A 26,552-nucleotide genomic window follows, 5' to 3' on the forward strand; every position below is an offset into this window, starting at 1 on the left:
TTTTATGAATTCATGTGCTCTTATTCTTGAGTAAAGGGTGGAAAAGGATCTTTTTGATTTCCAACGTTGTGCTTAATAAAAAATTTGAATGCTTGAATACTTATGGCTTGATTTCATACAACGTTAAAAAAAAGTCATTTTTTGCAGACGAATGCGAAAATAGTTGCATTATGGGAAAAAACCTATATTTTGCTATTCTTGTCCTCGTTAACAATATGTTTGTTACTTCGACTTCAGATTCGATGTTTCTAAAAGAAATAAAAGAGTAGCACCTGCAACTAAGTTAAGAACAGTACTCGTTGTATGGCTAGTTCGTTGTGCCATCAGAGATTGAATTCGTTAGGAAGTTGGTGTCAGTTCCCTCTCTTCAGTAACTAATTGTATTAATGAATGGGAATAGCTCCTTCTCTTACAGGAGGATCGACCTCTGGAGGCATGATATATATGTTGCCACAACGAATACATATCTAACTCTATGACCTATGAACAGAGGAGGTTCAATGCCGCGATCACAAAACCACTCCACTTACTTCTATCCTTAGCCAACTGGATACAGTTTCCACTCTGAATTCCTATTTCTGCGAGATCTATCTTAATATTGTTCTTCCATTTGCGCCTAGGTTTTCCTAATGGAAGTTTTCCGATTGCACTTCCAGTTAAAACTTTAAAAGCATTCCTACTTTTTTCCATCCTGCTACATGACCTGCCCACCTGAGCCTCCTATATTTCATGACTCTAACAATGGTCGGTAAATACATATTTTCACGTTGTGAAGTTTCCGCCATTTACCATTTCCGTTTCTCTTGGGTCCGAATATTCGTCTCAGAATCTTGTTCTTAAATACTTTCAGTCTACGTTCTTCCCTCAGACTAAGCGACCATGTTTCGCAACCATACAGAACAACAGGCATTCGCAACGATAAAAGATTTTGAACTGAATAACACGAATTCCCTGCTTTTAGTCCTCATTTAATTTCTTCGTGAATATGGTTTTGGTCTGTTAACATTGATCCTAAATATCTGAAAGTATCCACTAACCACTACACAAACATAAAGAAAATAAAGGACTAACTAACATCTCAAAGAATCTGCTTTAGAACTCTATGATACTTCTTCGTGTTTCTTTGGGAATTTCTCTTGTTTCAAAAGTATTGTTATACGTATTAAGTATTTCGATCTGTGAAAAATGTACACACATTCGAGTCAAAATTTTCATTAAATACCATAATGTTAACCGGGTAATGATTATGCTTCCAGAAACCTGAATCGTCAACACCTCCACCACATTAAAAAACTTTTTTCTACTTCTATACTACACACCATGGGCAAAATATCAACATCGCAGTTTCTTACTAAACGTGGTAGATTTATGTACTTGCGCATTACTGCGTTCCTTCTTCATGACGCACAGAGAAGTCCCTAAATACAGTTCAATGAAAGAAAATAAAAATTATACATTCAATCTCATTGCGAACTAAAGCAAAATATTACACACTTCATTGTCCATTACTGTATGAGTTCTTTTTTGCGGTAAAGGAAAATGTCAATACGGGTATATGAATAATTAAAAAGATACTCAATCGTAGTAATGCAGCTGAAATGGAAGTAAAATGCACAATAGGATGGGACGTAAAAATGCAATTTTTTTCCTAAGTCGTAATACTGCGGAAACGTTGCTAATTGGGAATACTAGAAAAGAGTCAAAACAAAAATAAAATCGATTTATATCTTACGGCCGCGCATGTGCTCTAAAGTTTGCCGAATTTGGAAAAATCTATATTTCTACGATATTTTTTTTTTTTTTTTATCTTATTTAACCTGTCAATATTTAAATGTAATAGCTCTAGTCGAATCTTAAATCTAATGTTAAAAATTATCGTAAAAAAATGTGAATTTTTCCAAATTTTGGCAAACTTTAGAACACATGAGCGACCACAAGATACGAATCGATTTTATTTCTTTTCTTTTTTCTTTTTCTTTTTTTTTTACTCCTTTTTAGTCTCTTTAATGTGCAACTTTTTCTGCGGTATTACGAATCGAAAAAAAAAGTTGCATTTTTTTTCGACCCACCCTAATACACAAACCAGATATCACAAGTATTTTGAATCCAAGATGGTAAACTTGGATATAAACTTATACTTAGATACTAGCAAGTATCTCACCTAATTTACTTATTTATTTATTTATTTATAATAGTCCTCTACAGAGCCAAACTCCATTTACAAAGGAACACGTAGTCATATATATATATTGAAAGACAGAAGAAAAAGATTGTACATGTAAAGAGATAATAAGAACTAAATTAAAATATTAGTAGTATAAACATTTTTAAAAAAAAATTAAAATATGAAAAATGAAAAATAGTCTTCAGTACAAGTTCAAAATTCATAGAGATAACACTTCTTACTTAATTAATTGTTATTCCATACATAACGTATCTTCAAATTATTATTTTTGAGAATACGCAAATATATAGAGATACGATAACAGAAGACAAGATCCAGAACTGATAAAACCAACTGATTGAAATTTTTACAAGCTCTAACTATGAAAGACTCCTGGTGGATTTTAATGTGAGATCTCGATATGTTAAATACCAAATTCTTACGCAATGATCGTTTCGGTATATTGAAATTAATATGTTGTTGGAGTAAATTACAATTATCTGTCACTGAGTTTATTGCGCATATCAAATTTAAGTAAAAGAGAAGAGATCTTATATTTAGTTGCTGATATACGGTACAATTTGAAACAAAGATGTTCAAAAATTTAAATTGGATTCGTTTTATGTTATTTGCTTGTAATTTATAAATAGGATCCCAAAGAACACAACAGTATTCCAACTTACTCGTAATCATCGCTATAAAGAAGTGTTTTAAAGCTTGAATATTATATAGGTCTCTTGTACTCCTTATTAAAAACTAGGGCTTTGTACAACTCTGCAATAATCTTATTTATGTGATTTTTAAATGTAAATTTGTAATCTAGTAACAAACTCAAGTCATTAATAGAATACACTCTTTTTAACTTTTCATTATTAATCTAATAACAACAGAATCAAAAACTTATTCTACCAGTAAAACAGCGTCAGTTTACTTTATGAGGGTGCTTAGCTGTCACGGCTTGTTCGTTCAGTAAAACACGTAAAAAAAGCATAATTTTAAATAGATATTCACATAATAATTATACATAATATTTATATTATTAATAAAACATAACCTTAAGTAGCATTGAACTTGAACAATTAAAGTTTTAACCTAGGTAAAATAATGAACTGGCGAAGCAGTGCATAAAGGATTCTGGTAGATCAGATGAGGTATAATCACTCGGTTATCCAAGCAACCTCTCCTAAAACCATGATTTCTCCCTGCCTTGATCTATAGCTTGCTACTTCCTTTTAGTAGTAGATTAGATTTATTAATTATTCTGTGGATCACATTACATGTACGTTTGCACAAAATGATAAGAGAATTCATCAGTGTATAAAAACAGATACAATATTTAGAACAAATACAATGCTCTTCTTTCAACAACTTGTGAAAATAAATATAGGCTAAATCAATTCTACAACCTAAATAACGATAATATGTATATAGACTTACATACTATTTTAATTACTATATATATATATATATATATATATATGTATTTGTATTTACCATCTGATATATAGGGTATAATAGCAATTTAATTATGTTTCGAAGTTTCACAATGAGCTGCTAAGTTATTCATTTATTGTATAAAATGTATTATTTAATAGCAGTTTGCTCACTGAGTTTGACAAAGAAACTCTTTCCATTAGTATTTTTCATATATATCCAAGTAGCTTATTATAGTTTTACACCCATACAGATAAGAGATTTTTTGTATGTGGATATTCTATGATACATAACAGATAAGTTATCTTTTCCACGCCTTCAAGCAGCTCCCTAATTGTCCTCAGGACTAAATAGCTATCGTTCCTGTCTTGGGTGCAGAAGAAAAGGGTTCGATCCTCAGTGGATGTGTATCCGAAAAAAGAAAAAAAAGTTGCTTGCCCTTATGAAGCTAGGCCCGTAAATCCTGAAAATTCGCCAAGTATTGAACTCAAGACCATATTACTCAAAACGAACTTGCAAATTCAATTAAATGTGCAAAAGCGGTGGAACCAAGGGGAAGCAATTGTCCCTTTTCATTATTTTCTGAACAGAAGCATTGCACCCGATTTTTCTCTCTTACAACACGAAATTAAATATGCAATATGTAATATCAAATAAAAATTGATTCCAGCGGTTCTGCACGCGGTAACTTCTAAATACACAGCTTAATAAGTCAATACAATAAGAAGCATCTTTGAGTATTACACTTTTGTTTTTAACTAACAACCCTTTGCACTCCATTTTTATGCTTTGGAAAGAACCTCAGCCTTTTTTTTTTTTTTTTTTTTTAATGTAAATTTCCACTATATAGTGTTCCAAGTGCGAACATCTGCAAACATTCTTGCCAGCTGTTCTGGAAACAAAGAGGTCCGACGAAAGTGAAAACAAGTCAATGGCGGAAGACGTGAGAGACACTGCCGGGGCTCAACGTAATCAAATACGCGGGAGTCCGAATCAATCGAAGTCCCCACGCGCGCAGAGCGGTGCTCCTCTTCCTACCCTCAAACCTCGAGAACTGATTCGTTTCCACCTGTCTCCTGGGTTTTGTTATCCCAGGATCCAGGTGGCGTGTTCCGATTGGTCGAGGGCAGTAAGAGGATCGCGCCCCCAGCGCGTGAGGCTTCATCTGCTTTATTTTCCTCAGATGCTACAAACTGTAATACATAGTTAGACAAATTAAAGACAACATGAGCAATTGACAACAAGTACCATACTCGACAAATCTTTCGCGTGTAGCAGTATATCACAGCCTGATTATCACAATGAATTAACACCTTTTTAGGATAGGCTACAATTATGGCAAATGCCACAGCCAAAAATTCAGTCACAAATATTGGAAAGTGTCGCAAAGCTGTCCATTGGAAAATGGGCGTACCATTGGCATCCACTACTGCCAAACTAGTAGGGGTGGCGTCTGTGTACCATTCCAATTCTGGGTTAAAGGTGTCCCAAATGGGAATTGGGCGAGATTGCACATTTTGTATCACCTGTAACACAAACTTGAAGAACTTTTCGTGTAATATGGCGTAAGCCATGGGATACGTAAGTGTAGAAACTGGAGTCACCCACACAATGTAGCCGGCCAGGATCTGGCGCGCACGGTGCGAATGAAGTAAAAGTTGCCATGGGCAGCTTTTAATGATGGTGAGATATCGTTGATCCACCTGAAGGGTGTTCATATCTAAGTCCACTTGAATACCCAAATACAAGAGTTGTCTGGAAGGAACGAGAGTAGATTTCTCAACATTAATCGCCCAAGTAGACTGTCCCAGAACGCGAAGAGCTTCTTGGAGATTATGTGGCGAGCCAATCAATAAAATATCATCATAATACACCATGTACCGAACAAGATGAGATACGTGAAATTGAAGTTCCTGTAACACGAATCTCTGCATGATCAACGGGCTAAGCGCCCAGCCCATGGGGAGTCGAGTGAATCTAAACGTTCGTCCAGCACACCGAATTCCAAAAAAGCGTCGAGTGTTAAGGCTCAACGAAACATGGTAAAAACCTTGCTGAAGATCAATCTTCATTAGGTAATCATCTGGTTTCACTAGTTGCGAAAGTTCTGTGACTTTGGGCAAAGTAACATGAGAAACGTTCTTGTAGTATTTTGTCCATTGGGAGCAGTCGTAAATGACGCGAACAGTGTTTTTGTCGCCTTTGGGGATACAGAACACCGGGAATGTATTGAGCACATTTGTAGTTTCTTCAATAATTCCAGCATTTTCCAAGGCACATAACACAGGTAAATACTTATGATTAGTACGTCGTATTTGACGAGGGGCCTGAGTAGGCGGAATGTGGGTCACCTCTGGAACACAGCAGAAGGTGCCCGGAGTATCAAAGAATATACTAGAGGGAAACACACGTTTCACAGAAAAATTGGCGAAGAGCGACTCCGATTGAGGAGGCTCATCACTATCACTCTCACTATCTGACACACTATCACTATCACTAGCACTGGTGGAGGAGGCGTCGTCCGGAGGTTCCTCTTCTTCGTCGTCATTAGGGTTGTCTCGGTGCCAAGGCATGTCTGATAAAGCCTCGATAGCTTCTCTCCAGAAGTCCCAGTCATCTGGAAGAGTGAAGAAGGGTTCCTGGATGCGGAGATGACGAACAACATCCACATTGCGTTCTTGTTCAGCCAAGTAGAGGAATAAGAGGCGCGGATCTTCGGGAGGCCACTGGATATCCTGGGGTTGAAGATCGAGGTCTACGATGAGTTCAGCGAGTGGATCAGGAAGCTGCATAGGCTGGAAGGGAAGGTCTTCCATTGGGTTGGCCGGCGCTCCCTCCACTGGAAGAGGCGTCCAGAAATCCACCAAGTGATGTTGAGGCGGCTCTTCATTCCTGTTTGGTTGTAGACGATGCACCCGGAGTCTTCTTTTTCTTGGCCGTCGCCTTCGGCGGCTGGCGAAAGGGCTGTTGGGGCATCTGGATCTGGAGACCGGGAATGGAGGTGAGAGATGCGTTAAGGGAAGCTGTTCTCCAGTCATACTGCAGAGCAATGCAGAGGAGTTTGATCCTTTCAAGAAGAAACTGGCGATCTGCTTCGGCAAGTTGAGCCATGAACGGATAGGATATAAGTATATGGCGAAGTTCCGCTGCATCTCGGCGACCAAGTGTTGTGTCCAATTGGCGAGATTGCAAATAAGCGACCGCAGCGGGAACATCATACGAAGCACCATAGGGGTGTTGCTGCTGCTGTTGATTTTGTTGTTGCGAAAGTTCGCGCACTTGAGAGGTGATTGCCTGGAGGGCATCCAGCAGAGCTTGGTTTGCATCTGGAGTAGTAGGGCGAGATTGGTCATCATGCTGGCTCATGGTTTTACGTGTCCAAAAGGCGTGGAGCGACGATTGTACCAATTTCCTAGGGCGAGCTGATGACCCCGCAGCAGGCGTTGAAGTCGAAGCGACGCTAACACTTAAAGAAGCACTGGCACTGTTCAACACCGGCAACGGGCGGGTTGCCTGCACACCTGGAGTAACCGACGTGAATGTGGGTAAATATCCAAAGTTCGATGCTGGCGACGGAGTCGGCGCAGCAAGGAGCGACGAGTCAATTAAAGACACTGGCGATGGCACCCGCGAAGCGTCGTATGCACTGTGAACTGGGCAATCAACCACGGGTTGATTGCGTGAACAACGGCACAAGGACGTAATTGTGGCGAGTTCGATGCGAGAGAAGAGATAGAATGGCGGAAGACGTGAGAGACACTGCCGGGGCTCAACGTAATCAAATACGCGGGAGTCCGAATCAATCGAAGTCCCCACGCGCGCAGGCATCGGAATGCAAACGGTGACAAATTGCAATGTCGTCTCACAGCCGACACATGAGCGCAAGGGTTAAAGTTAAACGTAAAATAAATTTAAAAGGGTTAAAGTTAAACGTGAAATAAATTTAAAAGGGTTAAAGTTAAACGTGAAATAAATTTAAAAGGGTTAAAGTTAAACGTGAAACAAATTTAAAAGGGTTAAAGTTAAACGTAAAACAAATTTAAAAGGGTTAAACGTGAAACAAATTTAAAAGGGTTAAAGTTAAACGTGAAACAAATTTAAAAGGGTTAAAGTTAAACGTGAAATAAAATTTGAAGTTTAAAACAACGAAATAAACGAATAAGAAAATATAAATTGTATTTTCATTTGGTATATTCAAATAACTGCCACCAAGTAGGGGAGTTCGACAGGGATGCTGTCTCTCGCCTACATTATTTAATGTCTATCTAGAAGAGATAGTGACAAAGAGCCTACAAAATAAAGACGGTATTTCAGTAGGAAGTAGAATGATTAGATGTATAAGGTTTGCAGGTGATATGGTGCTTATTGCAGAATCTGAACAGAAAATCAATAAGATGTTAGAAAACTTGAGGAAGGGCTGTAAAGAATATGGGATGAAAATAAATGTTAGAAAGACAAAAGCCATGGTGACTGAAACGAAGCGGTCGGTGTCAAATATAGAAACAGAAGGGAAGAAAATAGAACAGGTGACTAGTTTTCAATACCTGGGTAGTATTATTAGTAGTGATATGAAATGTTAACGTGAAATAAAAGCAAGGATAGGAATGACGAAAGAATCCTTTACAGGGTTCCTACTGATCTGGAGAAATCTATTTCCCTGACTTCTCTCTGACCTTTGACAGGAAATTCCCTGACTTTCATGACAGGTGTCGGATGACGTTGACATAGAAATAAAAAATAAATAACTAAATATAAATGAGAACATTTATTTTATAGAGACAAATAGTAATCAATTGCTCATACGTACATTCCACTTACCTCCAATAAAAATCTGAGCAACGTTCCATACTTTTTTTTTTTTTTTTTTTTTTTTTTTTTTTGGCTCAGGCCCGTCTTTCAGATCCGGCATCTGAAACTTTTGACCGGAACGGGTTATCATCATTGCCATTTATTTATTTTCTTATCTTTATTGGGTATCCATGTTTGAAAGAAAAAAGGTGAAAAGGAAAAGGGAAAAAGGAAAGAACAAAAAAAAACACAGCACAAGAACAAAACAAACAAAAAACAAAGAACAACAAGAATAAACTATGAGAAAAAAATAACAACAATTTTCTTGCAAAGTGCTACTCAGCTTAAATCTATCTGCACCTATCCTGAACTATACTACTTAGTATTTCAATTCCTGATCCAACAACTGTAATAGTATGGAATACGATATAAAATACTTAAATAATATATTCTATTGTTATTAATTCTTATCTACTTATCTATCTATATTATCTAACTAATCTACTCTTCTATTTTGCTGTTATTTGTTTATTTTTATATATTATTTCCCTATAGTTCTTAACCATTTAATTCCTACTGATTGATTTCTTTTCTTAATTATTAAGATTTTTTTTTAAAGATTATAGTCTTATTATGTTTTTTAGTTACCTAGTTTCTAATTTTTATTTTTTAAAAAAAAATGTAATTATGGTTTCCTATTCTTGTTTAATGGTTTATTATATTATTTATTATCATGTATTAATACATTTATTAATTAGGCTACTATTTATCCTTTTTCACTCTTGTTATTCCACATGAGTGTTTAATGATGTTGTTTAATTAATTTTATATTTACTTTATTAATTATTTAATTTTTTTTATTTTTTTATTATTTAGTTAAGTTTTATTTAATAATATGTTGCTTCATCTTCTTTCTTCGGTTTTCACCGTATGACAATGGTTCCTCTCCCGTATGCTGTATGATTATTTATCAAACTGCACTTCTCTTCACTTTTCACAGCAAAACAGATCACTATGGTTTTCCACTGTATGATTGGTTCTCTCCTGTGGTCACGGAACACATTTACACTAACATTTCACTTCACTAATAACTTCCACTCTTATATGACATAAATTTAATAGTTATTCATGTAGTGTTCTGTGAGTGTTCTCAGTTTCGTGTCCATGCCATATCACAGTCCTGTATGTGCTGACTTGAGGTCCAGGACCCACTCAGAGCACTTAGTGTGGATCCTGGTCCGTTGTGTCCTTCCGCCCGCACACCCAGGCTGGGACCGTCATTTCGGCCGAGATCGACTGAAGCGGTCACTAAGTTCACTATCTCTGAGACACTCCTCTTCACTTATCGTCCATGACGCAATGAGGTACACCCAAAAACCCGAAAACCGAAAACCCGGAGACCACGAACACAAAAGCACACATGCGACGCACACACACAAGACCATACGCGTCCGGAGTTCCATCCGGTGTAAACCGGGGATGCGATGATCCACTCGCTCCTCTCCCCCGGGGGGCACGGAATACCAGTGCCATCCTGAAGATTTTCTTCGGTCCGGAAGATTTCATTCATTCAAAACACTCAAAGACACATCCACTCTAATTCTATTTACATTTATGCAATGCTTATTCGTTTTCATTGTAATAAGTTCTTCTTCTTATTTCAGAATAGCTGTTTGCTATTCGCTTTAAGATGTTAAAATCATTTTCGTTTTCGATTATTTGTATTAGATTTTTACGTCTGATATTTTCCCTCTCTGGTATTACATCTTCTGTCAGAGGGCACCAAAAGATGTGGTGCTCTGGTGTTCCAATTTCGCCGCATTCACAAATTGTATTTTCTTTGGCCTTTATTCTATACAGGTAAGTTTCATAGGGGCCGTGCCCACTTAGAAAGTGAATGACACCTGGACTTGGATCTAGATGTTTTAACTTTTTCCTTTTATTAATTGTTGGAATAATATCCCATAATCTTCTTGATTTGTTTGAGTTTGTCCATTCTAAGTTCCATATTTCTTCTATAGTTTCTTCGATCTCCTTCTTTGTTGTTACTGCCTTGCCAAGAAGATCTATTAGCTTTTCGTTTTCTTTCTTTTTTAGCCAGTAGAATGCTGCTCTTTGTAGTATTACCAGATGTAGTGGTTTTATATGTAGTAGTATACATAATGCTTCATTTGGCACTGTGTTAAAGGCTCCACTTAGTCTTATAAGTAAATTTCTTTGAGGTCTATTTATGGAATCTCTAATTTTTTTGTTCTCGAAAATTCGATGTACCCATAGACTTGAAGCGTGTGCCATAGTCGCACATAGTATTGTATCATGGTATAGCTTTAATATTTTATTTGGTAACTTGTATGTATTTTTGCCAGTTGTCATTAGTTTGTTGGCAATTTTATTACTTTTTTCAACTATATATTGTACATGTTTCTCAAAGTTTAAATTTTCATCTATTGTTACGCCTAAGTATTTAAATTCTGTTACTCTTTTTATTTTTTGATTTAATATTTTTATTTGTGGTTCCCTAGTTAATTTGGTTCCAAAAAGCATAAACTTAGTTTTTTTCGCTGATAGCTTTAATTTATTTTCAGAGCACCAGTTATATAGACTTTCCACTACTTGGTTAGTTTTTGTTTCTATTTCTCTTCTGGAATTTGCCGAGGTTATTATTACAATATCATCAGCAAAGGCTATGATTCTATCTATTGACTCATTCTTTGCCATTTTCTCCAGGCAAGGCTGTAGTTGTATATCCCACATCAGGGGTCCCAAGATTGAACCTTGTGGACAGCCCTTTTCATTTTGTATTTCTTTATCTCCCATTTCTGTTTGTATAACTATTTTTCTGTGTTGGAAATAATCTTTTATTACGTTTTGCAGATATTGTGGAAGCCTTAATTTCTTCAAATTCTCTAATAACGCTGGTATCCATAGATTATCGAATGCTCCCTCAATGTCAACAAACAACGCTAGAGCATATTTCTTTTGGTAGCTACTATTTTGTATTTGTTCTTTAAAAACATTCAGTGCATCCTCAGTCGATCTTCCTGCTCTAAAACCATATTGTAGGGTGTCATTCTGTGTATTTCTATACTTGTTTATCCTATTAGCTATAACTCTCTCATAAATTTTGCTTATGTTCTTTAGTAAACATATTGGTCTGTAGGCACCAATTTCTAAGGGGTCTCTGTCCAGGCTCTTAAGTAGTATAATTAACTTCGAAATTTTCCATTCATTTGGGAATGTTTGTTTCTTTAACAATATGTTGTAAAGTCTTGTTAAGTAAGGGACCCATATATCTTTATTCCTTTTATATATTTCATTTGTTATTTCATCGAGGCCTGGGGCCTTACCTGTTTTTAGTTTCTTTATAATTTTTTCTACTTCATCATTTGATACCAATTCGGAGTCGTCCACATCTACTACTGTTGCTTCTCTTGCATGATTTCTTCTTAGCTGCATCTGTCCCATTGTATCATCTTCCACCGTATCCTTAGGAAAAAATTTCTGCATTAATTTGTCTAGTGTTTCTTCTCTTGTTTTTGTATACGTTTCATCTGCATTTTTAATTGTGCATAATGTTGTAGGATTAATCTTTTGCATAATTAATTTATATGGAAAACCCCAAGGATCCATTTCTATGTTTTTCGCCAGAAACAGTTCCCAACTTCGTTTTTTCTCCAGTAATACCGCCTGTTCATATTCATCCTTTACCTTTCTATAATTTTGGAGCCTAATATTTTTGAGCCTCGGTTCTAGGGTTGCCTGATAACTTTTTCTTCTTGCTTTTACCAATTTTTTTAATCTTTCCAATTTTGGTTTCCAAAAGCCACCGTATCCTACATTTTGCCCTAATTTCAGAGTGGATTCTCTTATCGCGGTTATTGTGGCTTCTTCTACCTTTATTACCATGTTGTTAGCATCTTCTGTTTGTTCTAATTGGGGGAGGTCTAGCTTGTCTTTAAAAACTTCCCAATCTATTTTCTTTATATTTAATCTTTCTTTATTCCTTCCTTTATCCATTTTTACGTCGAAGGTTATGACTTCGTGGTCACTGGTAGTTTGTTTATCGTGAACCATCCAATTTTCTATTTTGTCCATAATGTTTATTGTGCTGATTGTTATGTCTATAAATGATTCACCTCTTGATCCTACGAAGGTTGGCTTGTTTCCAGTATTTATAATTGCAAGATCGTTTTGCATGATAAAATCTCCCAATTCCTCTCCTCTTTGATCGGTATATGGTGAACCCCAGGCTATGTTCTTGGCGTTTGAATCTAACATTATTATGATCTTTTTCCCAGGGTTTTGTCTGATTATTTGCTGTAGTTTATTTAGAAATGGTTTAATTTCCTTACTATATTGAAAATAAGAATTGATTAGCCAGATTGAATCAGTTCCTTGTGTAATTTCAACACATACAGTCCAATTATCACAGTATTGTGAGATTTTTAATACTTCTAGATTTTTGTTCATGATCACAATCACTGCTAGGGAGGCCTCACCACCATAAATTATTCTCGCTGATGCTGGGAAAGCTACTAATCTGTTATTATAAGTATATGGTTCTTGTAGAGCGATTAAATCGATATTTGTTGTTTCCACAAATCTTCTTGCTTCCATTGTCGCGAGTTTCGACCTATGCGAGTTGTTTTGTGCAATTTTTAATGTTAGTAAGCTGTTAAGCATGTTTGGTATATACAAAGGCGTCCATACCAGTTTTGCTGTAGTCGAAACAAATTCTGCCGTGGGCGTTCACCATCTGTTTGTATACGTTCTCTAATTCCCAGTGTATACCTCTTCTCTCATATACTTCATTTATTAAATCTACTAACTCCCATCCATTAGCGGGAAGATCGTATGTTCTCAGTTCTATTCTATCGATTTCTTCTAGCGTAGGGTATGTTATCGTCCGTCCCTTGTCATGTAGATCTCTAATTACTTGTCGAAATGCCACACTAAGAATGTTCTTGTCCTCCAATTTGGCTAATCTATATTGATGGCTCATATTATCATATAATTGTCTTGGTTCCATCAAAATTGGTTTCGTATTTTCTGCTTCTTTCGGAGATTGAGTTGATGTAATTTTGTTATCTTGAATTGGTTCTTCTTTGATTGGAAATAAATATTTCTGCTCGCCATTCACAAAATTTATCTTAAGTGTTGTTTTTTCTTCTGCTGCTGGATCTGGAATAGTTCCTTTGTCTTTTTTCTTCCAATATATGTCAGGTGGTTTCTTAATAGTATTATTATCTTTTTCTATTTCAGTTTGTATACATTTATCCTTTGTAGATACCATAGCTCTTCTTTTTCTATCCAAAAATTCCTCCAAACGTTTTTTGTCCCTTTTGGCCTTGCTTGGTGATTTGTTTTTCTTTTTCTTGCATACTTCTTTGTGTCCTTTATCCATAATTTATTTTACTGATTATCCTTTCACGCGCTACCCGATATGAAACACATTCTTCCGTATTTGGAGTTTGGCATATTTTGTGTCTGAGTTTACATGGAATGCATACCTTTTTGCCTTTATCTTCACAGTCTTCACTTTTGTGGCGAAGGGATCCGCAATATCTGCATCGTACTTTGTCCTTGCTTTCGCAATATTTCGTGATGTGGCCAAATTCTTGGCACGTGTAACATTGTGGTACCACAATGAAATCTTTAACTTTATGTGATTCATAATCGATATATATGCGATCTTTATTAATCAACATTTTCCTTATGTTTGGTGTGACCTCTATAACCAGGTGGCATTTCTTTTGCCCTCTCTTACCAGCTCTAAATCTTGCCTTTATGTTCTGGGCTTCCGCTAATTCTTCCTCCTCAAAGTTCTGTTGGATGATAGCTTCTATGAGGTCGTTGTCTTTTATTTCAGCCGGTACGCCATACACTATCATCAATGGGTTTCGTTTCCTACTTTCCTCAAACTTGAAATCTCTTTTTATTTGTTCTTTATCCTTTATCCTGTTTAGGTCTTCTTTTGTTGCGGTTTCCAATACCACAATATCCTTTGTCGTACGCATGCCAGTTATTTTTAACTTTTCTTTCCTTGGATCTATTGTTTCTGTTAGTCTTTGAACAGTTTGTTTAACTGTCTCCCCTTCGTTGGGTCTAAATATTAAGGTAGGTTTCGTTTTAGCTGTTACTTCTAGGATTTTCTTTTCTTTCTCTGTTACTTTTCTCCCTCTCACTACTTCCGACCACGTTTGTCCCTCATCTGTTTCCATCTTTTCCTGCTTTTCTTCAATCTTTTTTGTTAGTGCCTGTATTTCGTGTATTACTGCGTCTGTGTCGGTTCCCTGTTTGTTTCTTAATTCTTCAATCTTGTCCCTGTAGATATTTTTCTGTTTCTCCCATGCTATCTCCTCTCTGCCAAAAGATTGTTGTGTCTGTATTAACTCCTCCTTTACTTGCTCGTATTTTTTCTCCAGATATTTGTATTCATCCTGCAGTTTGTGTACTTGTTTCGTTTTTTCTTGTAATTGTTTCTTTAGCTCGTTTCTACTTTCCGTTATTTCTTGGATTTCTGTTTCAAGCCGTTTATATTGCCTGTCTCTGTCGTTTTTAATTTCTGCCTTCTCATCCTTTAATTCCTCTATTTCTTTCTCTAGTTTTGTATTCTTTTGCCTTAATTCTTCCATTTGCTTTTTGTCTTCGATGCGACCACCTTTTTGTCCCGACATCATTTCCATTTCTGTTATTAATTTTTCTTTTTGAAGGTTGTCGTATTTTTCTTGAAGCTTGACATTTATTTTCTCCATTTGGTCTAGCCTTCCAAGTAACTGGGCCCTATCCTTGACCCAGACTACCGCTCTCTTTTTTAATTTTTCGAGGTGGGACTTCCCTATCTTTTTCCAGTCCAATAAGTTTTCTATGTAATTCATTTCTTGGTCTAGCTGTCCCATTGTGTCGAATTCCAAATCCTCGGTTGTCTTTCCCTTAGTTGGCTCTTCTAGTGCTGTAGACTCCTCTCGTGCTCTTTTTCTTTGTTCATTTTCTTCTGCTCTTGTAAGTCGTATTGCAGGGTTGATTGGAGACTGGTCTCTGGATGGTGTCCCCGGGGGAGAACGATACATCGCCATTTTCGGATAGCCTATTATAGATGTCTGTGTACAAGTTTTTTAAATCACTATGTAGTATAATGTCAATATTCGTAGTACACTTAAATAATTATAATGAACAAAAGTTTTTTTTTTGTGTGTGTGTGTGTACCGATTAACTCGAGACTTGATAGGGACACTTTGGACACACTTTCCGAAAGGGGAGACCTGAGAAGGGTAGGTTTTTCTGGGGGGTTACGCGAAGCTGCTTTTTTTTCGGAAAACGAAAAAAAGAAAAAAAAAGAGAAAAGTCGGGGGAGGGGATACCGATATTTCTCCAAAAAAAAAAAAGGGTCAAAGGTCAAGACAAATAATTTTGGTCGACTATAATTCGGGAAGGGTAGGAGATGGGGGATAGAGGGAGTGAGGGGGGTTGAGGACCCACCTCCAATGTTTCAGGTCCCTGGCCCTTTCGGTCCATGTGCCATAGTGTCCCAAAGTTAGATTATAAGCCCATGGTGTACCTCTCCATGCTTGAAATAGTTCTAAGTCCAGAAAAGTGAAAAATTTCCAAGTTACTCACCGGAGTGATGTTCCTATGTGCTCTAGATAACGAGCCGCACTTGGAAGTTCATTCACTGGTTGATCTTCGATCACTGACACAAACTGCTGAGCTGTTTGTTTTTACTTTTTAGAAACTTATTGCCACATGTATGCTGTATATTTATTACAATGTATTTAAATAGGAAAATTTTCGTGTAGTTTTGGGCTTATATCTTGGAGCCACTGTTCTAAATTTTATATGCTTTACACTATAGTGTTCACCAAAAGTTTACGCATTCACTGATATAAAGCACTTCGCACTACTTAGACTTTTTCCCACTTTTTGTTGCTCCTTTGTGGAGCAGCGAGAATCACACTTCCACACTTAATCACTCTCTCAAATGGTCAACGTTCCATACTGTGATCATTAATGGTTGGCTAAGCTGAAATTGATGGACAATTACTGTTAGAAAAAAGATATTTTATAAAATTTCCCTGACTTTCCCCGATTTCCAGTCTTTTTCCCTTAGTTTCCCTGACCTGCACCATTTTCCCTGACTTCCCTGATTTCCCAGACCAGTAGGTACCCTGCTTTAGGAGGAAGAAAATACTATTTTATGAGACCCTGAATAAACAGTTGAGAAAAATCATCTTAAAATGCTTCGTGTAGAGTATTGTGCTATATGTGGCAGAAACGAACACTACGCGAAAATGACGAAAAACGATTCGAAACTTTCGAAACGTGGGTGTTGAGAAGAATGGAGAGAATTAGTTGGGTCGAGCGGAAAACGAATGAGAGTGTTGGAAAGTGTAGGGTAAAAAGAATAATTTTATATATTATTAAGAAGAGGAAGAGAAACTGGCTGGAACATGGACTAAGAAGAACCGTACCATGAGAGACGTCTAAGAAGGTATGGTGGCAGGAAAGGGAGGGAGAGGGCGAAGGAGACTACAATTAATGGATGACATCAAATCAGAAAAATCGTGCGTGAGGACGAAGAGGTTAGCGGAAGACCGTGGAGCATGGAAGCTTCTCAGTTGCAGCAAGTAATCTGCATATAATGGCAGAATACCTACGAGATGATAAAGTCGTGAAAATTTACTTCTTTCGAACTAGTCAACTGTCCTTTACAAATTCAAAAAAGAAAAGAAATTTATTCTACTTTCTGCTTGTATCTATAAATAAATATTATAACCTTTTCATTATAGCAGTTTAGAACATAGATATATATTTCGTACTTTTTAACTCATCCATAACGTTACTATAACCTAAATTATTAAATTCTCACCTGTAACTCCGACACGAATTATCTGTTGTGCCTCTATACCAACATCAAGACATTTGCGTATGATATTATTAACACCTTCATTTGTCTCGGCAGCAACCAGAATTTGACCTGACTGGTTCTTCAGCCACTGAAGAATAATTACAGCAGATGTGAACGTTTTTCCGGTTCCTACGAAAATATATCAAAATTATATTTTATTATTAGAAAAGGCTCTACTCAAGAAAAACTATTTCCTATTTAGCAGTTGACTAGTCGTCTACATTTTTAAAATTTTCTTTTCTTTATTTATTTACTCTTTAAATAACTTTGCGTATAAAAATTTATAAATACTTTGTATACAAGAGTGAAACCGAAACTTGGTTCCAAGTGACACGTCAAACCCTACTTTATAATGAAGTGTGTCAATAGTTAAGAATTAAACTCAACAGAAGTTTTATTATTATTGAAGTACACAGAATGTCGAAAAAATAACGGAACTTTTTAAATAAATAATAATAATAATAATAAACAATTTGTTCTTCTTATTCAAAATACATCCCTTCCGCATCAAAACACCGCTGGGCACGTTCAACCAATACCAACATAGAGTATTTAATGTCCCTTTTTCGGAATCGCATCAATAACCCTCGTCACGGCACACGTATGTAGTATTGTCATAAAATGTTTCTTTCATGGCCAATTTTAATTTTGGAAATAGGAAATAGTCACACGGTGATAAAGCAGGCGAATACGGAGGATGTGGAAGCGCACAGATTTGATTTTTAGCCAAAAAATCACGAACTGCAACGGGTCTGCGGTAAGGTGGGCGGGGCAAATTGAGCACAGATTTTCCGTTTATTTAAATTCTTTGTCAAAATTTCGTGAATCATGTCTGTAGTCGTACTTAATTTCTCCGCCATTCATCTCATAGTCGAATGCACATCGTGGGCAATCATTTCACCCACTTGTTCCACCAACTCATCGCGATTTTTGTTTCTCGGTCTGCCTGGCTTTCAGTCGTCTTCCAAGGACTCACGGCAATCCCGGAATCGCGTTTACTACTCGAATACACGTGTACGAGATAAGCACTCATCACCATACACTTGTTTCATCATTCCCAATGTATATGTAAATGTTTTACCTGGCTTGAAACAAAATTGGTTCTTTGCTCCATCGTGTTTTTTGTGACGATGTGACAAAAGATACACTCACGTTTCCTGCTATAACTTCACACTCCGTAAATCGGTTCTCATGATTGTGGTCTTGTTTTGTGGAGCAGATATCCAGCTTTCCGATGATACGTTGCTTCAACAGATGGCGTTAGTGATTATTTGTAAAGGAAAAAAAGTTTCGTTACTTTTCGGACATTCTCTGTACTACTGTAAATACTACTTCCAATCGACAAAACTCCAGTATATGAAGGAAATCTGCCTGCCAGCCAGCTTTTTCATTGCGTGATACACGACAAGCACAGAGTTACGACTGCCTTATTTTTGGCTTTCTAAGGGTACTGCACATGCTGTTTGACTTAGGCAAGGATTGAGGGTTTTGATTCTTATACACTGGAAAAATGGAAAGAATCCGAATGGAATTTCGGAGCAGTCTCAGCAGGGGCGGATCCAGGACGGACTTCTGGGGGAGGGGGTTGTAATGCTGGTAGTTAGAGCTACTTTTAAGAGCGTCAAACTCAGGGATGGGTTTTATTTATATATAAAATATTAAAAAAAAGTTTCCTCTTCTGGGAAGAAGGGATCGCCCCAATCGCCGCCCCCCCCCCCCGCCCTGGATTCATCCCTGAGTCTCAGTATTATTATAAGGATAATCCTTATAATATGGATAATCCAGTATTCTTAGTATGGTTAAATGAAATTTTTCAATTTAACGTCCCAGTATTATGCCTATAAGGCTAAAGCAGACGATGATAAAACAAGTGAATGATGATGGAAGAATTGGTGGAATGAGAAAGTGGAATGAAACGGGAGTACACCGAGAAAACCCAAGAACACGATGCTGTCCACCACAAACTTACTTGGCCCGGGATCGAACACAGGGATTCCATACACCAGAGGTAAGCGCTTTACCACTAAGCCATCGTGCCACCCATCAGAAGGTAAGAATATGACTACGATGAACTATATTACAAAGGGATTCTTATGTCAAGGTATTACCAGACAACCGTACTTCGTGGAAGATGTAACTTGTGGTAACTGTCCTACTAGTGATGACTTAATACTGATGATGACAATGATGTAGGTGATGGTAATAGTGGTATATACTTAAAAGATAATTATAATCTTACCTGGTGGACCTTGTATGACTGTAATTCTAGCTTCCCTTGCAGCTGCTACAGCTCGCTGCTGACTTTCATTCAGTTTAGGAACACCTTTCATAAAAAGTTCTTCGGCTTCAGTTTTGTAGTTCCAGTGCTGCGACGAAGAACTTTGTTGTAATAATTCTTTAAGAAGAGTCTCAGGGTCTAAATCTGAATTTTGGTTCGACTGTGTACATACGGAAGGAGCTGTATTTAAAACGCCACTATCGTTGGTATCGGAGCTGTGATCCTGGTGTTGGCTTGATTCCGAAGATGATGCTTCCGATTTGGAAATACCACTTTCACTTGAGGTTTCACTGCTATCAGAGCTTGTTGGTGGCTCAAAGTTTGGCACAAGCAGAAACAAAACCAGATATTTCCAATTTGGTAGATTTCCAGTTGTTGCTGAGATCAGAGCGTGTTTAATTCTTCTGAAAGTAACAAGATTTGTGAAAATATCAACTCTCCATGTAACATCACAATCAAACTGTGCTATAAATCGATCAGTACAAAGTTTATCGTGCTCTGATTCTTCTGTTTCATCTGGTTCAGGCCAGGTCACCTTCATTAACACAAGAAGACCGTTCAAACTTCTCATTTCACCATACACACGTGGTAATAAGTTCTTATTACGATCAAGATACAGAGCTGTGTCTTCATCATCTACGTCCTTATCAGGCATAAAATTGACAAGTTTTGCTTCTTGTAACGAAGGAAAATCTGCGTTCGGTGTAGTCCTCAAAACCTTTTGCAATTTTTCTTCTTTATTTTTCACCTCTTTAATAAGTGGAGTTAACATTAAGCCATCTGTTCTCTTGGGAGTATCTGGTGATCCTAATAGGTTAACTGGGACATCGCCATTTTTATTGCTGAAAAGAACATGTCCATGTATAGCGTCATCATCGCTAACAGTTGCCACATTCTGCAACAAAATGTTTTTTTCTTCCAGAATTTCCATTGTTATCAAGGCTATCCAATAACAAAAGTAAGCTTTGCAGTTGGGATAAAATTTACTCTCATCTAAGGGAATATTTCCGTTTTTAATCATATTGAGAACGTCAATCAAAAGGTCTAGATTCCTGCCTTCATACACCATAACATCCAACAAGGAACTGAGTTCCTCAACAGTAAACAATTCGACATTATCCTCTTCTTGTAGTTTCATCCATAATCTTTCTATACATGCGGAAACTTTAGCATGGCTTTGCAGCAACGCTTCTGTTAAGTCTACATAATACTTGCGTGAACCAAACATTATGTTGTGTTGATACGCTAATGACTCTATTTTAATTGCCACATCGGCTTGAATTTGTTTACATCGTCCCATCAGGGCAAACAACGGTTGGAGATCATCCAGGGTCAATGGCTTGCGTTCTCGATTGGCTTTTTCTATGATATTATCCGATATTACTTCTAACTGTCTGAGAGCCAGTAATTCCAGATTAGTCAGTTCCTTCTCCACGTAATTTATCTTCTTTTCTGAAAGAACCATAAATAAATAAATAAATAAAATCTTAAATGTATATCTTCAACCAAAATTATATTTACATACATATAACTAAGGTATACATTAATCGCGTAACTACAACATACATAAGAACTACACATAATAACAGATTTCCTATAAAATAACGAATACAATCTGAAATTTACACCTAGAAAAGAAAAGAAGAGAAATCTACAAACGAAAATCTTATATACGATTTTCAATCTCATACTAAAAATAAAAATTTACGAAAAACACTAATAATAATAATAATAATAATAATAATAATAATAATAATAATAATAATAATAATAATAATAATAATAATAATAATAATAATATAATAATAATAATAAAGATGGTTACATTTAACTCTATCCATCACGACTCTGGAATTCACTAAAGAAAGAAATATCACTTCTGACCAGAGTAGTAAATATACTTATTTATTACAACTAAAATACAGTGTAACAGTTTCGAGAACATAACGTTATCTTCATCAGACATTAACTGCCGTTAGTGTCTGATAAAAATAACGTTAATATCTTCCTGTACAAGTTTTGTTTTAGTAGACTTAAATCCGATTTAAAGTACTCGCTGAGCAAATCAATACGTTTACTGCAAAAACTAATAACGTGTAACAATTTCGCCACCTATCCACTTGGCTTCATTAGAAACTATTTCACATCAGACTAGATAGTGTTTGATGAAGCCAAGTAGGTAGTTGGCAAAACTGTTACACGTTATTAAGTTTTACAATAAAAGTATTGTTTCGCTCAGCGAGTAGTTTTAATCGGATTAGGATTGGGGATTAGGGACTAGATTTCTGAGCTTTCGGCATCTAAGGCCATTTAGCCCGTCACGTTTTGAGGGATGGCGTCCCTCGGCGAGCACACTATCCGGGGAAAGGGAAGGAAGGAAGCGGCCTGGGACCCATAAGTTAGGTACCACCCCGGCATTTTGTCTGGTGTGAATGAGGAAAACCCAGGAAAACCTCATGCAGGGTGGCTGGCCTGAAAAAGCGTTTTACACATTTTCGACCGAGTGGCTCCATCAGGAATCGAACCCGGGGAGCGTTAGCGACTACGCTACGCGGGGTCACTTAATTGGATTTAAGTCTACTAAAGCAAAGCTTGTACAGGAAGTTATTAACGTTATATTTTATCGGACACTAACTGCAGTTAATGTCTGAAATAAGTATATATACTCTGGTCAGAAGTGTTAATTATTTCTTTAATGATTATATTATACATAACCATCTATATCTGCTGTTCTTCTCTTAATATAAAGCTGTTTCATCTAATTACATACAGGATAAGTTAGAAACATGGCTACAAAATCTTTTGCTTTAATTTGATTTGAGTTCCTTTCAGCAGCGTAGTTACGTATATAAGACGTGCGATCCGAACACGCGCCTTCACCGAGAATCGAATCCAGATCTCCCACCTCAAAGCTATGTACGCAAACAATATAGCCATAAGAGAGCTCGGCTAGAAGATTTATAGGAAGGTGTGTTGATATTGATTTACAGGAAACAGAGTTTGTAAGTCAGATGTTGAAAGTAAACAACTTTTTTTTTTTTTATTTTGTTTTAATCCATGTCACGTTATGTACATAATCAAACAATTTTTATAAATCAATTTCAAGAAGAGATCTTCAAACACGACGTGATGCAAAAGCTTTCACAGTTCTAATTTTCACCACCTTTCTTCTTGTCATTATTCGAAGTGAAATGTCATTAAAGGTACCGGTAACTGTTTTTAGGGAGGCCAACAAAAAAATCAAATATACAAGAGAAACAATATATTTATTATTCTGTAAATCATTGTTAAGTTGATAAAATCGAAAATCAAGATACTCCTTCCACTCAGAAAGAAGATCACTACTTTCAAAATGTCTTAAAAACGTAATTTGATTTAAAAAAGAAACAGCCACATAAAAATGTAAGTTGGTGCTTTTTTTTTTTGTTTGTTTATTTATTTATTTCTTATGTATAGTTTGTCTCTCCATACGCCTTATTCACATTCATCTCAAAAAATAAATTTTTTGCTCCTCACCACATTTTATTTGATTTTGTTCATATTATGTATTGTTTATAGTCAGTTCTTTCAATCAGTGGCGAAGCGTAATCGCACAAGTAGGGTAGGCCCGACAAACTAACAAGACAAATAACACTTAATGTATCAAAAATGTTAAAAATTATAGTCAGAATTCTATTTTCCTTATTGAGTTAAACAAAAGAAACTACCAAATTTATTTATTTTAAAGAACTTTCTTAGCTGTATTTCTAACACTGTTTAGAGTTAAATTTATATGTATATATACATAGTATTTTTTGTTTGTTTAACAAGAAAGAATGAATATTTATATAAGCAAAAGTAGACTACAAGTAGTCTATTATTATTATTATTATTCAACAAATATTTACATGGGGGAAAGCACGTAATGTGTATTAATGGAATATTCCAATTTAGCTCCACTACAAATATTCTGAAGTGCAGTTCATATTTTCTTCTGTCTGAGATTTGCATGGGGGATGACGGAAATTTCCTCCTCACTTGCTGTTTTCATTTCCTGCATATTTGAATATGAAGGGAGAGAAAATGAAATGAAATGAAATCTTTGAGTTTTACGTCCCACGGTTATGCCGGTTAGACTAAAGGAGACGGTGATGATGAGTAATGAATGAAATGGTGGAATGAAGAAAGTGGGAGGAAACGGGAGAACCCCGAGAAAACCCATGCACACGGTGTTTGTCCACCACAAAGTTCACTTGGCGGGGGCTGGGATCGAACCCGGAACCCCTAGCACCAGAGGTGAACGCTCTACCACTGAGCCACCGCGGCCCCCATGAAGGGAGAGAAAAAGTAAATACGTTCTTACAGTTAACTGTCAAATTTCTTGGATAAGCATTTGTTACTTGCATCTCCCACTTTAAAAAAAGTACAATACTGTATTTAATTAATGCATCACGTGATAATGACTTCACTAGAAATGTTAATGCTCAGAAGGAACTCAGAAGGAAACAACGCCAAATATTTAATATTGTATTCTATGCAGTGGCATATTTAAGGGAGTGGCTTCCGAGCTTAAGCACTCACCGAAATTTTATCGCAATTTCTTATTGTTTCATATATATTGCAGAATTTTCATATTTCCAGGAATAAAGTTAGTAAAGCCCCTCCTGAAACAAGCAAAGTTCCCCGAAACAAAATCGTAAATATCCCACTGATTCTATGAAATGGAAAACTCAACTAAAATTACACACAAACATTATTATTTTAACCTGTTCGGTAGCGTTTGGTAAATTTTAATACATATATTTAATGTATTAGACTTATATTCTACAAGCTATTGCAGTCCAGACCCCATGTAGGAAAAAAGAACAGCTACTCTGAATAACTCCTGAGAATATATATACCTAAATTAAACAAATTATCACTAATAGAAATACATAATGGTACACACTTCTTACTTTGTGCTAAAGAAAATATTTTATAACATACTAGCATTGAAAGATGCCTTCAACGCTAAACTAAACTTCCAAAGGCGAGCATTCGCACCTTCCAATACTTGCAAACCCCAGCGATAATAGCTTCGCTCCCTGAGCATCATAGCCCGTAAGCATGTCTAGCGAGCTGGTGAGGCTCAGACGGAAGAGTCTTCAGGTGTTTCCAACTTATTGTTTTGTTACTGAAAGAACCGAAACGTTGAAGTATTTTATAAGAAACCAAAGATAAAGAAAATATACGGTAGAAAACAGGGTAGGACCGGGCCTCAGAGTTTCATAGTATGCTTTGTCACTGCTTTTAATATTTTCCATGACACGACTCTCCACTCTGTCATCGCCATGGATCATAATTTAATAAATAATTAGGTTAAAGGAGAGAATTCAATTCAACGGTCTGCAATATTTCCAGATCTAAATGTTCTGTGTAATATTTGCTTTGCTTCATATTTAAAAACTTGACTTTACTTGCCCATGGCGAAACCTAAAAGGCCTTAACATGTTCAAAAAAGCAATGCAGAGGAAGAAAGTCAAACCATTGTAAATTTATGTTTTTCCTTACCATGTTCCACGGAAGAAAGCGACTTCCCAGGCCGGTACAACTTATGGATGGAAGTAAATGAGGAGCAATACGATAAAATGTGATACATATTCTAGTTTTCTTACATTTGTCTTCCTGTAAATCGAATAGGATCAGCATACCATGATGAAACCACTGGGTGCATACACATTAAGGTCATTAAAATTGATCAATCCATATCATCCAGAGCGTCTTCGTGGGCTAAACGGTTAAACAAATCCGAATCAAATGCTTTTTCAACCTTCAGTTCTCCTAGTTTGTGTTTAGATAGTAGTCATCTTTAACTGATATTCATTGATTGTATTATTTTATGTTTTTGTGAGATATCCTTGGGGCTGTTTTATCTTATTCTAAACGTATGTCTGTCAATATAAGAGGAATGACCCCCCCCTCTAAAAAAAAAAAAAAAGCCTATTATGGCTACGTGTAAGACATAGCTGAACGCTTAACACATCTGATGATGGAGGGCATTCGATCCCGATGTAATCACAGTTTTTGTTCAACCGTTTATCACAACGGCAGATAAAGTTTTCTATACGATTTGCATAGAAATCTGCGTCACGTTCTTGTAGCCTATATCTGCTGACATTCATAGGCAGATTGTGGAGGTGTATGGGGATTGCTAAATTTCAAAGTAAATGTAGGGAAATGGAGTCGTGCCTTTAAAGAAATACGGACCAATATTGTTAATGAGAACTCTGGACACAGCGGTAGATGCAGTACTTCAACCACTGCTGTTAATCTTGGAATGACTAGAGCACCCCTTCTACAGTCCTGACCTAGCCCCAGTGACTTTCACCTTTTCCGTTCTATATATATATATATATATATATATATATATATATATAGGGTGTTGCAAAATAAGTGTTACAACTCTTGGGAGGTGACTCAGGGGGCACTGAGACAAGAAAAAAAGTTCTCTTGAACTTTCGGCTATCGGACATAGTTTCGGATCTACAAGGTGCCGAAAACGTGGGAAAATGACTTTCGGACGCCAATAGTTCGGAAACTATCCAACGTAAAGAGGGTGGGTAAAAAATTCACTGAAGAAGTCATACCTGCTGTATTGAATTTTGCATGTTTCACAATCCTACCATGCACACGCAAGGGATTCCCCAAAGGAAGGTAGGGAATCCCGGACAATCTGCCAAATGAAAATTGGTCTAAATGGATATGAATTGATAGGGTTTCTACCAGGTAACAATAATTCGTTTGTATTAAGTCGATATCTGTAACACATACAAAATGGCGGACACCTTCATGCCCGTTGTGTGTGGTTGCATAATCACCAGGTACGGATGCTGGCCAACAGTGACGTTCTGAGTATTAAGTGTAGTGAATTTGTACTCAAATGCTCAAGAGAGACATCTGGAGTGTCGGTAGAGCACAACAGATGAAGTAGTGTGATTAACATGTGTGGAAACACGTAACAAAAA

The 26,552-nt window shown here is 36.6% G+C and overlaps 1 protein-coding gene across 4 annotated transcripts in view; it reads right to left on the bottom strand.

Annotated features, from left to right (window-relative positions):
- LOC145694410 (uncharacterized) overlaps nt 1-26,552 on the bottom strand; it is a 124,766-nt gene that overhangs the window by 47,986 nt on the left and 50,228 nt on the right. For 2 of the 4 annotated variants that reach the window (XM_081770606.1, XM_081770608.1), the window contains exons 15-17: nt 19,531-21,021; nt 17,253-17,420; nt 1,353-1,418 (exon numbers count right to left, since the gene is read on the bottom strand). In XM_081770606.1, the coding sequence (XP_081626732.1) occupies nt 1,353-1,418; nt 17,253-17,420; nt 19,531-21,021 (1,725 nt within the window). Of the gene's footprint in view, nt 1-1,319; nt 1,419-17,252; nt 17,421-19,530; nt 21,022-26,552 lie in introns of all 4 variants that reach the window. The other 2 variants (XM_081770609.1, XM_081770607.1) reach the window with 2 other exon arrangements.

Source organism: Thermobia domestica, chromosome 9 (genome assembly GCF_964235325.1).
Source record: "Thermobia domestica chromosome 9, izTheDome1.hap1.1, whole genome shotgun sequence".
Lineage (NCBI taxonomy): Eukaryota > Metazoa > Arthropoda > Insecta > Zygentoma > Lepismatidae > Thermobia > Thermobia domestica.